This window comes from Cetorhinus maximus, chromosome 20 (genome assembly GCF_964194155.1).
Source record: "Cetorhinus maximus chromosome 20, sCetMax3.hap1.1, whole genome shotgun sequence".
Taxonomy (NCBI): Eukaryota; Metazoa; Chordata; class Chondrichthyes; order Lamniformes; family Cetorhinidae; genus Cetorhinus; species Cetorhinus maximus.
In genome coordinates this window covers 57,759,049-57,777,229 of record NC_135898.1, presented here as the reverse complement: position 1 = coordinate 57,777,229, position 18,181 = coordinate 57,759,049, and the positions used below count along the sequence as shown (strand labels likewise).

General features: G+C 39.3%; 1 protein-coding gene across 1 annotated transcript in view; it reads right to left on the bottom strand.

Annotated features, from left to right (window-relative positions):
• The window catches only part of sec23ip (SEC23 interacting protein), a 126,117-nt gene that overhangs the window by 100,636 nt on the left and 7,300 nt on the right, over window positions 1–18,181 (bottom strand). The window contains exons 2-7 of the mRNA XM_078564771.1: window positions 15,158–15,702; window positions 8,141–8,342; window positions 5,263–5,456; window positions 3,100–3,189; window positions 1,478–1,598; window positions 941–1,030 (exon numbers count right to left, since the gene is read on the bottom strand). Of these exons, the coding sequence (XP_078420897.1) occupies window positions 941–1,030; window positions 1,478–1,598; window positions 3,100–3,189; window positions 5,263–5,456; window positions 8,141–8,342; window positions 15,158–15,702 (1,242 nt within the window). The remainder of the gene's footprint in view (window positions 1–940; window positions 1,031–1,477; window positions 1,599–3,099; window positions 3,190–5,262; window positions 5,457–8,140; window positions 8,343–15,157; window positions 15,703–18,181) is intronic.

Here is an 18,181-nt window from a genome sequence, read left to right as displayed (position 1 = left end):
TAGTCCTCTATGCAAGTGACTTGAAGTAAATGATGTCAAAGTTATTATCATCAAGTATAAAAGTAGTTAGCACATCTCAGGATCAGCTCATCTCAACCTGCACAACAGTGCCTGGCTAGATAATATATCCAAATTCTGAAAAGATAATCTTTTAGAGCCTTGTGAATTGGATGGGAGGAAATATGGGTGTGTGGAGAATGTCTCATTCATTAAGCATCATGAGGTGGGTAGGTAGGTTCATCCTTCTTTCATTTGTATTCTCCACATAGGGAGACTCTTAGGGAAGGGATGCAGGATACAATTTCAGAATCATCCCAGTGGGAGAACAGTGCTGACCTTATTTATTAAGATGACAACAATCACAATGATCACTGCAGCACTAATTACCACATAAATCTTCAACATTGATAGAGCAAAATTAAAAGTTTAATTTAATAGCAATGTATGTTATGCAACTTCAAACATTAAAAAAACTGATATTAGTATAAATCTGATTAACCTAAAAGTAAAGTTCAATTATGAAGAGTATGATGACCGCCAAACTATTCTTTTTTTAAAAAAAGGTTGAAAGAGACTTCAATTAATAATCCTGAAATATAATTATTGGAATCATGCACCTAAAGGATAGGAGAAAGGGTTTTGAATTAAATTACCTTTCTGTGTCCTCCTTCCATTAATTTGAGACAATTGGATACTGGAGCTCTATATATTCATGAAACATTCTCCCCACCCCCTGAACTATTTCTGCACCTGTGTGTTGAAAAATCCTTTCCCCTGGATAAACCTAAATATTTCTGGAACTAAAGGATTGAAATGGAGATCTACCACAAGTTCCTTGACTATACACTTTAAATGTAGGTTTTCTTCAAACATGTTTCAAGAATTAAATGACAGATTTGCAAAATACCAGGAAGGAAATTTCATTATCAAACAGACCTACCACATTCAACAATACTTCTGAAACGTAGGTCACATACAGGTCCAATTCCATGTGCCATGAACACCAGATGATTAACCGGTGGCAGCTCACCTAGGTTAATAAGAAAAATTTGCTAACAAAAATAGAAATTCTTAGCCTTTATCAAGATTGTGAGAAACTTCTTAAAAGCATTCATATAAAAAGTATTATTCGGAAATGCAATGATAGTTATGTAATCCCCGGTGTACAGCAAGATCCCACTAAGTATTTCTTCAACACACAGAGAACTTTAGGTGGTTAAAAAGTCAATTTTTGGAGAGCCAGGAGCAATTGCTTTAAACGAACAATTTCTGAACAGTGGAATGGCCCCAAGACAGGTCATTATTACATATATTTAGTATTAAGAAAACACTGGGGAGACAGTTATTAGCTTTACAATGTAACAAAGTTACTTTGCTGAACTTTTCTTTGGCACTGACAAAAGTTCAACTTTATTTATTCATACCAATTTGTTATCTGATACCATTTATTCGTACAGGGTTGTGATCAGACTCATACCTTCAGGAATCTCATCATGGTCATCATCAATCCCACGTTTGACCACTCTGGGCCTAGTCTGTCCATCCGGCGTGGTTCCCCATTCATCTGGTTGTGAGGAAGCCTGGAACTGAACTATAACCTGGAAGCAATCATATTAGCTTGAATTATACCTTTTTTAAAATATATAATTACTGTGAAGGCTGGAAGGCATAAAATTAAGATTTAAAATAGAATCAATATAAAACAAGTGGAAGTTAAAGCAATTAGGAAACACCTCACACCTTTCATAATAGCACGGTACAATTTTTTTCTTCTCTCCTGAAAAAAGTGACTTAAAGTTGTAGGATAACAGTTAGGGTCTTGCACTAGCTAAAATCCCACCATGGCAAGTTGTGGCATTGAACTCATTCCAGGTCGATTTAATGTATATGTAAAAAACCTTGCATCTGCCTGCACTTCCCGTCAACCTATTCCATTATAAATATGTGTTCACATTTATGATGGAAACTGCCTTTGAAATCTGTAACTACTATGTACCTAATTGCCATTATAATTGTGGAGATAGAAATGTATGATGGAAACCCATGGGCAGAATGCATAACTTTAAAATAGGGATTAAACCATATCTGCACACCCTGGTTCAATTCTCCTGTCCTCTAAATCTGCCTCATCTGAAGACTACACTTGGTCTTGAACCTCTGTCTACAACAACAAAGGTCAACTACTAAATCTGGTCATTTGTCAAATACCACCCAGGGGAAAATAAACAAGAACACTGTTCAACTATCACAAAAATCCAATCTGAGGTCCTTCAAGGAAGCTATCTTTCACCCTCACCAATTTAGAGTTGACTCAGTTCCACACAACCTAGCTGGTTTTTAAATGGCCAAAGCAAGCCATCTAGTGGTAAAAATAATCGTATGAGAAGGTCCACTACCCTATCAGGGGAACTGGAAATGGGATATAATTCAGCCTTGGTAGCATCACCCACATCCCGAGAACAGTTTCCCCAAAACTGGTATCGCACCCAGAGGCCAGTTCCTATTTGTGCCTTGTTTGTTGGTATGGCAATAGGATTACAGTTTGTCCAATCCTGTTCCTACCTGATGTTAAAAGGTACTTATGTCCAGACAAGCTATGCTAGACAGTAGCCACAAGTGAGAACTTGGATCTTTTTCCCCCAACCCCCACACAGAGGGCTATCGCACCCTCAACATTACCTTAACTGAGAATAGGTAATTCAGCACGTAGCACGATTGAAACTAAGATTTCAATTGACTCAATATAGCTCATGTAGTGCCTTTATCATTTAATCATCGAGAAAATCTCAAAACCAACATAAGCACTTTCACAGTTAGAAGAGGTCGTCTTCAGAAAGTATAAGTAGCCCTTGCAAGCTTATCCCAAGGGCATCACAGACCAGATATGGATCTGTGGCTCTTCCTTTGGAATGACTGAGCCTGTTGCAGCAAATGTAACATGGAACCTTGCTTTCCTGTACCAGGACAGCATTAGTGAGAGCCGAATCAATTATTTCCCCTGACTGAATAGAAGCAAACTAACATCATTCAAAACTCATATGTTTATATCAATGATATTGCTTTAAAGGTCACAAATTGCTGTTCTTATGTAAACTGTACCTTGGGATTATGCATAACAATGGTCTCCCCACTAGAGAACTCGAGTCTTTTATGCCACTGGTTGGTAGTTACAGTCTTTTTATATTCTCCCTGAAAAACAGATAAATTAGAAGAGGCTGTCAGTATTTTCAATTTGCTTTCCTCAACAAATCAAAACTATTTTAAGGTTAAACTGAAAATGTCTGACTAGCTTTAGGCTTCATATACCAGTATTTATCAAAGTACATATATTACAATAGCTTGAAGTGCTAGTGTAATGACTGTAAATTAACAGATTCACAAATTACTTTCAAATGCCACATTGTACCCCTGCAGTAGAATTGTTTTCAATTGCCATTTATGCTATTTACACAGAGTCCCTTTGAAGATTAATACTTCCCAGTAAGTAAAATAAAATTACATAGGAAGGAATTAATTGAATTCAACAAATTAATACGAGCAATTGATTTTTGCTCAAAAGTGCAATCTTTTTGAATGGCAGAGCAGGCTCGAGGGGCTGAATGGCCTACTCCTAATTCGTAGGTTCGTATTTCCTAAAAAACCTTCGAGCTGAAACAGCCTTCCACAAATAAATTATCCATAACACAATAACTTGATATAGGAGCACAAATTATTGCAGGTACAGAAAGGATTTCTGAAATTGTGAGGCAATATAAACCGTACACAAATCATGAGCGAGGATCCTGCACCCATGCCAAATTCCAGTATTGTCAGAAATCTTTTGACTGCTTCAGTCGCCAATCAGAACAATGGAATAGTGCAACATTATTGAACTGGCACCGGGATCCATGGCTTTTGTGAAAGGCTGTGAGGTTGTCTCAGATAGATTGTGGCACTTGTTAAATACAACACAATGCCAGTGATGGACAGTGTGGTGTAACGCTAGGAGTCAGTCGTGTCCACAGGTGATCTGCCAGATCTGTAATCAAGAGTATTGGCCTTCCAATTTTTGACTCCTCTCTTTTCCCTCCCTACCCCCATATCTCGAAGACAGATGATAAACAAAAAAAAATAGCTGGTAAAACCAGATGGGAGCAAATACGTTTCTTGTCAGATTGAAAAAGTACGTGAACAAGATGATGTTCACCCAACAGAACAATTTTGGAAAGAAATACAATACACAATGCAAAAATAAAGACGACTGCATTCATAAAATTCTATTATTAAAATAATTAATATGCATCTTTAGCATCGTACATGATGTGGGCAACTGAAGGTGGCCTCTGGGTGGATACTGCTCACACATTATGGGCATGCATCGCATCATACTGCAATGTGCAAATTCTGATAATTCCAGGGTTTAGCCCCAATTTAGGATTGGCATGCAGGAGGTAATTTTAAAATCAGAATATTCAGTCCTGGGTTCAATAAAAGACCTTAGTTATTTTATCAAGGATTCACAGCATCCTTAACTTGGTTCACTCTGGCAGTCTTATAAATGTAATCAAAGTATATTATCAGTAACTATGTCATTTAAGGGCAAAATGTATTTTCATGTTTGATCATGCATAGAAAAGGCAGTTTTGATTTTTCAAAATCAACTGCCAGGTTACTCATGGCAATGGACATGTTGGAAAGGGAACTGGAAAGGTCCAAGTATCTGATAACTTTACAATCCCACCCCTTTCAAACACTGCTGGTTTTCTTCAATGCAGGATTACCATGCACAAATCAAATCAGATTTGCCATTGCCATGCTGGTTACTTCACAGAAAGGCCAGACTTTGACAGTAGGAGCAATCCATACAAAGTTTCTCTATGATCCTGGAAAGGTCATCGAAGTGTTCTAATCACTGCTTCGGCTGAAAACACTATAAATTTTCCATAGGGTTACAGGCTGTCCTAAAATTCACAGATTTAATCACCAGGAAAGTACAGCCAAATCATTTTAATACCCTGAAGATCAGGTGATCTGCATTTTCTTTCATTAGGGCAACTGTAGGGGCCTTGTTGTTAACTCCTAGGATAAAGAGGAGTTGTAGCTTAAGGCATGAATGTTTCAAGCCATGTCAACATAACCAGTGTAAATTCAATTCCTGTTGATTTTCTTTGTTTTATTCTGAGCCAATATCCTTGCATTACTGGCTCAGGACTGCTGGCAGCTACTAAACTGTTTCATTTAATTTTAATCGGCAGATGAGTATAGCTCTATGGGATGGTATACCTCCAGCTTCTCGCTGAATTCCTCAGAGTAAGGAATAAACCTGCTGTCCATGTCCCCCTTGTAAAACCATGTGCATCGTCTCACTTCAGATGGCTCCTCTTCCCAGTACACAGCATGCCGTGTGCGATCATACAAGTGAATGTCATAGCGACCTCCATCAGTGGATACAATCACATTTTCAGGGTCTGGTTGTACTGAAAGTTTTAAATTAAGATGGGTTGCTTTAGATTTTGTACTGAAAATTGTCAATAAATGCAAAAGAAGTACTATTAGTAACAGTTATATATTTGGGAAAAAGGCTGTGACAAAAAGGCTGTTTGACAAAGCTGATTAAATGGCATTTGTCCTGTACTCACAAATATTTCAAGTCTGTAAAAATGATCTGGATAGCAATCAAAGTGAAACCAAAAATAAGAATTCTACCTCATTATAAAAAAACAATTCTTGTGCCTGTCATCTAGACCATGCCTGTTGAATGTCATTTCCTTCTCAATGGTTAGCTTTTAGTTTACTTCCTCCCTTCTAACTGGTGAATAATGAAAGAAAATAAATTATACAAAGCCTTTATGAGGAAAACCCCCCCCAAAAAAGTAGGATTTTCAACCTTAAAAGTATTAGGTGCTTTAAAGAAGGTAAATAGTGGAAAAGATAAATCCAGAAAGTTACTTCAAACTAAATTGAAGGAGTATCGCAAGGTGACACTGGTTCAAATGTGTAAAACTAAAATTTAGAACCAATACCTTATCCACATGGAATAGAATAGAAAAGAGCAATGGACCCTGGATTGAGAACCAACTAGATATTGCAAGCAGAGACTTTAAGATCCATGATTTCCCAAATGGATCATCTGAAGTGGGCCAAATGACTTAGCTTATCCACAATTACCTTGTAATGAGAAGCTGAAAAAAGTAGTGACTTCCTTTAATCCCCCAGCATGAGCATTTAAGTATGGGACCCTTGCCTTGTTAATATAATGTCACACATTGGTACAAGACGGGTTCCCTCACTGCCTTATTTTTCCTTTTTACAGTGACAAGGCAGCTCAGCATTTCAAAACCACAAGCAGCTCAATGATAAACAGGTGAGATTGGAATTCAAAACTTGGATTTCCCATTTGGTAGTTCAACGCTTTTCTCCCCCCATATGCATTTTATTCTATTTATCAATTATTCTTATATCATGGGAAACTAGTTGCATCCGTCTGACTTACCCCACTGTTAAGTATAAATGAACTGTAATGAATACAATAAAAATTAAATTGCAAAGACAACATGCTGTGACAGCAGTCAACACAGACTGTGGTGAGAGACTAATCTGCAGGTTTGTACTGACCGACATTGTTAACAAGCAGCAAAACATGTTTTTGTTCCAGTCCACATGGGTCACAAAATCAAAGGCATTGTGTATATCTTCAACAAAATACAAACACTGGTCATGATGGCCAAAATAAGCATTTTTGCACTCAATTTAGGGGAGTAAATCTGGACTCCATTTTCTGTATTCTTCAGCAACTACCACCATCCATTCTCTCACTAAATATTTCAAACAGTACCATATATATTAGGCTGGCAGCATATTCAAAGGTTAATTGAAAAAAAAATCAGATTTAGAAGTTATTTGAAAATAATAGATTAATTTGTATTATAAACACATATCCACTACACATTTTTGTTCCTAAAAATGTATTTATTTTCTACTCTAATGAAAAACTCCAAACAATGACCTTTAAATTCCATTAGTGTAAAATCATGATAGCTCAGTGGAAAATTATGCATCATGTTATATTAAACCATCAAGCAAGTCCCAAATCTGATAATTTGGTTTGTGCTTACTTACCTCATCTACCCAAACTTAGCCAACCTCGCAATGAATTGCAATTCATCTCCAAAGTGTGCCTGAGCAGAGTTGGGCTTCGTTGTGATGGCTACTGCAGTTATATACAATGCTAACACCTACGAGTTACAATCACACATAAATGGCTGTCTACGTGAAATACCAGGCAACCATGGACCCTACTGTGATTAGCTGTCTTCATGAGTATGGAGTGAAGAAATATTAAAATGGCCAAATTAATTAATTTATTGTATGGTTGCAAATGATTCATTTGTTGTACATCTACAGCTCGTTTAGGAAAAAATATAGAAAATAAAAAGATTCTAAAATAGTACTATGTGATTTACTTCCAATTGTAGTTCAGGATAAAACTCTTGCTCCAGATAAAGAATGTTAGGACTACTGCACATCAGTCTTAATGCAAAACAAAAACATTTTTTGCACCAAAGAAAACTCAAATCAACACACAAGGATAGCAATTCATTAATATAGTATGATTGAGACAGCTCAACCTCATTCTGAACAGAATGCAATTTAATACTGGGCAATAATGGAAATGTACAAGAGTCAAAAAGAACTGTACAGTCAGTACTTAACTGACAAATGGACCGTTGGAATATGAATACTGTCACTTAAAACAAATTCACTGCCTAACTGATCACAAATACATATAAGTATACACTTGAAAGATGGGCAGAGCTATCTGAAACAGCATTCCACCAATTCAAGCGTTACCTGGAGAAATGGGCAAAATGTCATCACTGAATATTATGTAATGGATAGTCAGTGAATGCCTATTTGTCAAATAGAACAAGGGATTTATCCTAAATACAGTAAGTACCTATTTCAAATATCAAATCTGGCATCCAAAATTGATTACAAAGTATAAATAAAATGACTGTTTAGAGGGGAAGCTTATTCTGGATCACTTTGTCAAAACCTTATCCAAAAAGAATTCTAAACCAGGGTCACCTTTAGTCACAGAACAACACATTGGGCATACAACAATTTTAAAAATCAGGCAAATACAGTTTTTTCTACTCACTGGAGTTGTAAACTTCCTCCAGCTTCGCTGTGTCCAGAAAGCTGAACGGCATCCAGATTGGTTTATCTTCCACCAGCTTGCAGTAGAACCAATGTGGTCGCACAGATTCATAGAAGTTATATGGCAAATTCAGTAAAGGTTGCATTGCTGTGGATATAGGTTTAGAAGCAGGGGGCGGTAACATAGTCTGCCCTACAGTTGCCTGAAAAGATAGGGTACATTGATCAACGTTTTTGAAGGGACTCTGTACAAGCATAATTAAAATTCTGTTCTTGTCAGAAAATAACAGTAAAGCTGAGAGAAATTAATGGTTCTGATACAAGAGTGAAAGCTCTGAAAAGCAGTAAATTCCTAAAGATATACAGTATTAATCTCTTGACACTCAAGGAGAACAGGGAGATTTGAGAGACATTGGGAATCAATATGCAGGCATCTGTGGACACTGGGAAGGTACCAGTGGGTTGGAAATAAGCAAGTGTAATGCGGTGATGACCTTTGAGCTGGAAACAGTACAATGAGGAAGATTTGTAAATTCTTTAAAATGTCTGTGGAATCTTTTTTTAATTCATTCACGGGATGTGGGCTTCACATTTATTGTCCATCCCGAATTGCCTTTGAGAAGGTGGTGGTGGTGAGCTGCCTTCTTGAACCGCTGCAGTCCATGGTGTAGGTACACCCATAGTGCTGTTAGGGAGGGAGCTCCAGGGTTTTGACCCAGCGATAGTGAAGGAATGGCGATATATTTCTAAGTCAGGATGGCGAGTGACTTGGAAGAGAACTTCCAGGTGGTGGTGTTCCCATCTATCTGCTGCCCTTGTAACTGTGCCATGTGTATCTGTAACTGTGTTTAAGATTATTTGAAAAGGAATTTTAAGAGCTGGCATCAAATGTAATGGGATTAATTGTATTTTCCTGGATAAGAAGGAATACTGGTCCATGTAACCTGCCAACCTTTGACCTGGAAGCAGCTCCAACAGGAAGTTAAGAAAGAAGCTGTGTGGCTGGGAGACACAAAGGAGGGCTGCAGGCACAAAGAGCTACAAGCAGAGGAGCTAAAGGGTAAAGATGATCAGTGCAGAGATGTAATAACAAAGGGAAAGCAGACAAAAACAGAAAATGGAACAGGGAGAATTCTTGTGAGGAGAAGCAGCAAATCACTTTTAGGAAGAGGTCAGTTTTGCTGTTTGGCAGAAAAGTAGACAGGAACTCTTGGAGCTACTGTGCAAACTGACTAAGAAGGCCTAAAACCTGGAAAATTGTGAGAATAGCTTGGAGATGCTAAAGTGCTAGGTGTTTTCCCAGAAGTGGCCAAAACATGAACCGGCCTGTTATTAGTTGGTCGGTTGAAAAGGACCTCTGGTAAGCTACACCATCAGGACTGTCATGACCTGAAGGAGAGAGAGTTCACAGAAATGTGCCTTGCTGATGATAATTGTAACCTGAAACTTGAAGGTGAAAACTGGTGTTGATAGGACTCCTGACCTAACCTGCCTGCATGAATAAAGAACAGCATATTGTAGAATTGTGTAGCTACATTATGCCACATTTGGCAGGGAGTGATGCGGGTGCTTGTGGTCCTGTGGGACGTATCTTTGTTGTAGCGACAATTTAAAGTGAAATTTGCCTTTTCATTTGAAGTATCAGATGCCTATTAATCCATGTTTAATATAGTACAATAGGTCAGCAAGGCACACTTCTATGAACTCTCTCTCTCCTTTGGGTCATGACAGTCCTGATCGTGTAGCTTTCCAGAGGTCCTTTTCAACTGACCAACTGATAACACGCCGGTTCATGTTTAGGCCACTTCTGAGAAAACACCTAACACTTTAGCATCTCCAAGCTATTCACACAATTTTCCAGGTCTTAAGCCTTTTTAGTCAGTTTGCACAGCTCCAAGAGTTCCTGTCTACTTTTCTGCCAAACAGAAAAACTGACCTCTTCCTAAGAGCGATTTGCTTCTTCTCCTCACAAGAATTCTCTCTGTTCCATTTTCTGTTTCTGTCTGCTTTCACCTTGTGATTGCATCTCTGCACTGATCACCTTGATACTGATTAGTGTCCAAGTAGAAGTTACAAAAAGTGAAATCTTGTTCCTGATTTCTTCTTTTGGGGGTCATTTGGTAAATTTGCCGATTTTGGTTTACAGTTCCCCCATGGGGATCATAACAAGACACACATTCAAAAAGGCGTAGCATGTCACAGAATCAGCAGCAACTATACAATAGTAATTCAGTAACAACAGTCAACTTGAATTTATAAGAGAAATATCTTGCATAACCAGTCTTCCTGACTGCTGGTGAAGTGATATCTCAAGAGGATTGTAGAAAGACCTACGACATGTTGTAAACCAGGCTTCCAGGGACATGAATGAAAGGCTATCAGTTAAGCTAAAAGCAGCATAAATTTGGGTGCAGGTAAGAAATTGACTGAATTGAATACTTGTTACAGGAATGGGAATGGGATGATTCCTAGTGGGGTCCCCAGGGATGGGCATTGGGACCACTACTATTTTTAAATTTCATCAATGAGAACTTGAAAATCCAGTGCAAGTTGAACAAAGTTGCAGATGATGACAAACTAGGAGGCACAGTGGAGCCAGATTAGGCAGCTCAGACATGAGAGAATTAACTAAACAAAATATATAGGCATGCAGAGCAATGACAGATTAAATTTAATGCAGAAAAATGCAAATTACTGCACACAGACTGGAAAAATGGTCAACGTGAGAACTACATGAATGGTGTTGCAAATGTCACAGATGATGCTTTTTAGCCTGAAAAGGAGACATCCAATAAGTGATCTTGTAGAAGAACACAAAATTTAAACAATGTAGAAAACAACATTTTCACATTTTTACATAATGGAATTTAACTTTGAATACATAGCAAGAGTCGGACAAGAAAGTGGCATGTACAAACTTGTTAAAAATTTGATATTAGGAAGTTCTTCTTCACAGTGTTCAGCACATGGAATGGACTCGTAGATAGGGTGCCACATCAAAGGTTATTGCAGAAAATAAAAGGGGGTAACATATTAGCATAGATAGAAGGTGATTGGCTGCCTGGCAAAAAACAGAGTATGCATAAATGTGTCTTTGTCCGATTGGCAGGATGTGACGAGTGGAATCCCACAGTGGTCTGTGCTGGGGCCTCAACTTTTTACAATTTACGTCAATGACTTAGATGAGAGGAGCAACGGCCTAAATTACACAAAGATAGGTAGGAAAGTATGTTGTGAAGGAGACGCAAGAAGTTTGCAGACGGATATAGATAGGTTGAGTGAGAGGGCAAAAATCTGGCAGATAGAGTATAATGTAAGGGAAATGTGAAGTTGTTCACTTTGGCAGGAAGAATAAAAAGCAGAGTATTACTTAAATAGAGAACGGCTGCAGAATTCCAAGGTGCAGAGGAATATAGCTGTTCTAGTGCACGAGTCACAAAAAGTTAGTATGCGGGCACAGTATGTAATCAAGTAGGCTAATGGAATGCTATCCTTTATTATGAGAGGCATTGAACATAAAAGTAAGGATGTTATGCTCCAGTTATATAAGGGATTGGTGAGATCACATCTTGAATATTGTGTATAATTTTCGTCTCCTTATTTAAGGAAGGACGTAAAAGCATCGGAGGTGGTTCAGAAGTGGTTTACTACGTTGATACCTGGAATGAGCGGGTTGTCTTATGAGGTTAGGTTGGACAGGCTGGACTTGTTTCCACTAGAGTTTAGAAGAGTGAGGGTGACTTGATTGAAGTATATAAAATCCCGAACGGTCTTGACAAGATGGTTGTACGAAGGACGTTCCCTCTTGTGGGCGAATCCAGAACTAGGGGGCACTGTTTTAAAATTAGGGGGTGCCCTTTTAGGACCAGGTGAGGGGAATTTATTTCTCTCGGGGTTCTGCAACTTTGGAACTGTCTGCCTCAGAAGATGGTGAAGGCGAGGTCATAGAATATTTTTAAGGCAGAGATAGATAGATTCTTGTTAGGCAAGGGAATGAAAGGTTATCGGGAGTAGATGGGAATGTGGAATTCGAAACACAAACAGATCTGCCATTATCTTATTGAATGGCAGAACAGGCTCAAGGGGCTGAATGGCCTCCTTCTGCTTCTCTTTTGTATGTTCATATGATAACCTTAAAAACATTAAGAAATTAGAAGGGAGAACTTTAGGATCACTTTACATGGATCAACTAAAATTGGCAGAATGGCCTTCCTCATCCATAATCCTCCAATATTGTGTGCTTTCCTAAAAAGCTGAATGTAAAATATTCCTGTTGATTTCAGCCTGATCCACAATAATCTTTCTCCCTCAAACTGTACTATTTTTGAAAGTTTAAGCAAGGTCATGCTCAGCATCTCAGTACAGAAAAATAGTTTTTACTATTTGCTTCCAGTTCTACAAAGACAGGGGGCACTTAAGTAATAACAAATGGGAAGCTACACAGTTGGAAATTTCACAAGGACACAAATTCTTCTATGTGTATCCCATTCTCCAAGCTCCAACATGAATCAGTATTATGCTGCAAGAAAAGGCAACTAAGGAACCAGGGACAGAAGCAGAGCGGCTTCAAACTGGAAAACTTTGGTTTAGGGGAATGAGGGTTGATTGCCCACCAGATGGAAGGACAAAGGGACCAGGTAACTACAAGCCAAATGTAACTAAATAGCCAAATGAAAACAAAAGTAACTAGAAGGAAAAATTCAACTGATTTCTCTTCCACACCAAAATAACACTACACAATTGTGAAAAAACAGTTGGGTATCCGGGCTGACAGTTTGTGAATTTCAGATTTGAAGAGTGAAGTTTCTCCCTACACTTTGCGCATTAATACTATTCATTTAAGCTCAGCAGGAGTCAATGCCAAGATAAATGGGGTAATTCCACTCTAGGATTGGGACAGACAGTTAAAGGTGTCAAGTTTTGATGAAATGTTAACACTGGAACCAGACCAGAAAGTACTAACTGTGAAGAAAGAAATCAGATAACTGAATGTTTCGGGAAGACAGGAGACGGTTGAGAGAAGAATTTCGGCTCTGGTACTCTTATGAAAGTGGAAACACGTGCAAAATTATCATTTTGTGGGTGTCAACAACCTTCAGTACTTTACCAATCACCACTTTTCACGTAAGAGCTTACACAATGATCATTAGAAACATAGGAACTGGAGTTGGCCATTTAGCCCCTAGATCCTGTTATGCCAGTGAGATCATTAGAGTCACACAGCCAAATCTGACCTACTAGCCATACATGTGGTTCCAGTACAAACCAATGGCGTAGATTTTGCAGAAAGAACTATGCTGAGGCTCAGTGCTCATTGTTACTGAGGAGTAAATCAGGCAGCAATTTCCGAGTCTGTACATGTTCAATTAAAAAAAGGAAATCAGAAGTTAATGTCCAAGTTGCTTTGCTTTTTATAAGCTTTACTATACCAGCACCTTGCCAAAAGACTCACCATTCAGATACCTGCAACAGCATGAAGTTGTGGTACTTATGTGATGGATATTCACTAAACATGCCAGAAAAGGTTAGAGCTTCTCCACAAGTGCAAATGATTTTTTAGTAGCATGGCAAGTGATAACTACTGCCAACCAACATCTCTGACACCGACAATCTACTTTTACAAGTGTGGACGCTTTTTCCTTCAGTCTTTAATCATTGTTGGAGTTTTCTTTCGTTACACAATTTAAATATATTTTCAACTCTTTCTCTTATTTCTTTCCCTTCAACCCATCTTTCTTTCCTCCTCTATTTTACTTTCTGTAGATAATTTTATAATGAATTAAATATTCTAACCTACACTTTCTGGTTTAAACTCTGCACCGTCTGACTCTAGGTTCTTCAGACCATTAAGGAGACACACCATTGTTTGCCCTTTTCACACAAGTCTCAGGTCCCCCTGTATAGGGGAACTTGGTGTAACAAATGTTAAAAATGCCACTATTAAAATTAGCACCAAAGAGATTAAGTTTACAGGACAGTAAGGCTGTCTTATGTATATTAAATTTCAGACAAGACACTTAAACCAGCACTCTGTTAACAAAAAAAGAAGAATTTGGCATTCCAGTGAATGTTTTCATCTACTGTTACTGCACTCTGGGGTTGGGACAGGCAGTTAAAGGAGTCGAGCTTTGATGAAACATTAACACTGGAGTCAGACTTATATAAAGAAAATATTAACTGTGAAGAAAGAAATCAGATAACTAAGTGCTTTGAGAAGGCAGAAGGCTGCGGAGGGAAGAATTTCTGATCAGCGATGCTACAGGACAGAACAGAAGGGGAGTATCATGGAATTTCATTTTATATAATTACACCAAATTAATCTCTACCAATTTGACAAAGTGAATCAGATAACTGGTGTGTGTGTACACCTTCCTGTAGAATGAAGCGAATTGCATCTTAACATAGTGTTAACTCAAGTCTACTTTTGGATAAATTGAAGAAATATACATGAAAGGCACCAAGATCAAAAGGCAAGTTTAGGTTGCAAAGCAGTTCAATTTTAATACCCTAGGTTTCTTACCACACAAACAGATACAGGGCAGTGTGAACTAACTCCCAGAAAAAAAATGATGCTCAGACCTTTAACCAATTAAGTATAGTAACTCTTGTAGTTTTTCTTGACTGTCCAGAACCCAAGAGAGTATCTATGGCAGGCCCAAGTTCTTCATAAAATGATTCTCATTCTTTTCTTTTTAATCAATAGAAGGAAAATAATGTGCTTAGGGTGCCTACATAGTGCATGGAAAAAGTGCCACACTTTCATAATGTCTGTCACACTTGTAACACCTGTGACTCAAATAGCCATTATTAAGCTAACTGATATTCCTCAACATAAATCTGGACAGTCAAGAAAAGCTACAAGAGTTACTATACTTCAAAAGTACTCCACTGCTGGGGGCATTGCTGGAATTGGCTCTGGGGAATGACTTTTCACAGTCTGTGAATAAACAGAGGATTATACGGTTAATACAAAAAACAGTAATAAGCGTTTTGACAGTTAAGCATTAAGTCAACTTACCTGTGGTGGAGATGTTGGTGGTGTCTGGTAAAGATGATCGGTTGGGGCAGCAGACTGCAAGGGAGGCATCTGCTGGTGACCTTGGCTTTGGCTTTGCTGCAGCATAGGTGGCGTGAAGTAGGGACTGGCCCGGCTACTCTGTAAATTCTGGCGATAAGGATTATAGTTATGCTGGGTCTGAGGAGGGGTAACAGATGTGAAAGCAGTTGATGAGGAAACTCCATGCGGAGTATTCTGATATGTTGTGCTAATATGCTGAGAGACCGGGGGAGCCACGTAGCCGGACTGAGACTGCGGGCTCTGAAATGCAAAGGGATCCTGCACAGGTTGTGTTGTAGAAGCAAGGGGTACTTCAGCTGAAGTTTTTAGCAATGAAGCTGTCCCTGCAGGTGGTGTTGCCGTTGTGAAAGGATGGTGTCCAATATTTGCAAAAGGATCATTGTTGGTAGCAGTCTGAGTGAAGTAGCTGAATGTTGATGGATGGCTTGTGGAAGCAGAAGTCTGACCCACAAAACTATCCTCCTCACCAACCTCTGTCGATTCATCTATTAGAAAACACAACAACAAAACAGTCTTAATTTTTTTTTTAAATTTTGAACAATTGTCTTTATCTAGCTTCTTCTGTAAACTGTACACTTAAACGTAATTCAGAATGTTTAAAGTTGTAATTATCTTTTTTATCTTAATGATTTGGATTTGACTTAGCAAACGACTAGTTTAAGAAAATTAGTTGGACGGGCTCATGAATGAATCTGAAATATTAACTTGAAGTGTAAACAAAATAATCACCACCGCCACTTGAGTATCCTTAACACAGCAGAATATCTAATGCTACTACAGGAAGGGGGGAAATCGGATACAAAGCAGCAGCTGGGAAAATTGGGGAGGCAAGGTCAAAGGATAAGGTTTTGAGGAGTTTTGAAATGGGAGGAGAAGGGTTTACAAATAGAAATCCTAAATCTGGGATCATGATGATTGAAGTCTGATGTGAACAAAGTAATTCAGTTCATTAATGCTGTGAGCTCAATAACTCAAACAAAGCAACTTTACCGAATTAAAAGCCCTTGTAATTCAACATCACCATTGAAAACAAAATTTTATTTTGGTTTAAACAGAATTTTGTTAATGCTTTTGATTTTTTTAAAAAAGTGATACTGATTCTGAGACTCCTTCAAGAGCTTCAAGGCACTTTTATTAAAAGGTCATTTATAGTAGAAATCTAGCCCTAGGGAACGTATAGTTAATAAGGAGTCAATAAGCAGTTATTAGATTTAAATTAATTTATTAAATAGTTCTAGAAATGGCAGTTGCTGGGGCGAAGTGCTTCACCTGTGGGATATGGGAAATCTATGACGCTTCAAGTGTCCCGGACAACGACATCTGCAGGAAGTGTACCCAATTGCAGCTCCTCACAGACCGCATGGATCGGTTGGAGCAGCAGTTGGATGCACTTAGGAGCATTCAGGTGGCGGAAAGCGTCATTGACAGGAGTCTTGGAGACGTGGTCACACCCAAGGTACAAACAGATAGATGGGTGGCCGCTAGAAGGGCAGGCAGTCAGTGCAGAAATCCCCTGTGGCTGTCCCCCTCTCTAACATGTAAACCATTTTGGATACTGTTGGGAGGGATGGCCTATAAGGGGAAAACAACAGCAGTAGCCAAAGCAGTGGCACCACGGCTGTCTCTGTTGTTCAGCAGGGGGGGGTCAAAGCACAGAAGAGCAATTGTCATACGGGACTCTATAGTCAGGGGCTCAGATAGGCGCTTCTGTGGTCGTGAAAGAGACACCAGGATGGTATGTTGTCTCCCTGGTGCCAGGATCCAGGATGTCTCTGATCGGGTATGGGACATTCTGAAGGGGGAGGGAGAACAGCCAGAGGTCGTGGTACACATTGGTACTAACGACATAGGCAGGAAGAGTGATGAGGTCCTGCAGTGGGAGTTCAGGGAGTTAGGCAGAAAAAACAGGACCTCTAGGGTTGTAATTTCAGGATTACTCCCTGTGCCACACGCCAGTGAGGCTAGAAATAGGAAGATAGTGCAGATGAACACGTGGCTGAACAATGGTGTAGGAGGGAGGGTTTCCGATATCTGGAACAGTGGGATCTCTTCTGGGGCAGGTGGGACCTGTACAAGGAGGACGGGTTGCATCTAAACTGGAGGGGCACCAATATCCTTGCTGCGAGGTTTACTAGTGTCACTCGGGAGGGTTTAAACTAGTATGGCAGAGGGGTGGGATCCAGGGCAATAGGTCAGCAGGTGAAATAGATGACTGGGAACCAGTGAATATGGACAGTAGGACTAAGAGGAAGGGCAGGCAGGGAGAAATTACTGAACACAGTGGGACTGGGGGTCTGAAATGCATTTGTTTCAATGCGAGAAGTATAACAGGCAAGGCAGATGAGCTTAGAACTTGGATTGGTACTTGGGACTATGATGTTATTGCTATTACAGAGACTTGGTTGAAGGATGGACAGGATTGGCAGTTAAAAGTTCCAGGATTTAGATGTTTCAGGCAGGATAGAGAGGGATGTAGAAGAGGTGGGGGAGTTGCACTGCTGGTTAAGGGGAATATCACAGCTGTACGACAGGAGGACACCTTGGTGGGCTCATGCAGCGAGGCAATATGGGTAGAACTCCGGAATAGGAAGGGTGCAGTCACAATGTTGGGGGTTTACTATAGGCCTCCCAACTGCCGGCGGGAGATTGAGGAACAGTTATGTAGGCAGATTTTGGAAAGATGTAAAAGCAATAGGGTTGTTGTGGTGGGTGATTTTAACTTTCCCTATATTGACTGGGAATCACTTAGTGCTAGGGGTTTGGATGGTGCGGAATTTGTAAGGTGCACCCAGGAGGGCTTCCTGAGACAATATATAGATAGTCCAACTAGGGAAGGGGCAATACTGGACCTGGTATTAGGGAATGAGCTCGGTCAGTAGGCGAACATTTCGGGAAAAGTGACCATAATTCAGTAAGTTTCAAGGTACTGGTGGATATGGATAACAGGAGTCCTCGGGGTAAGGT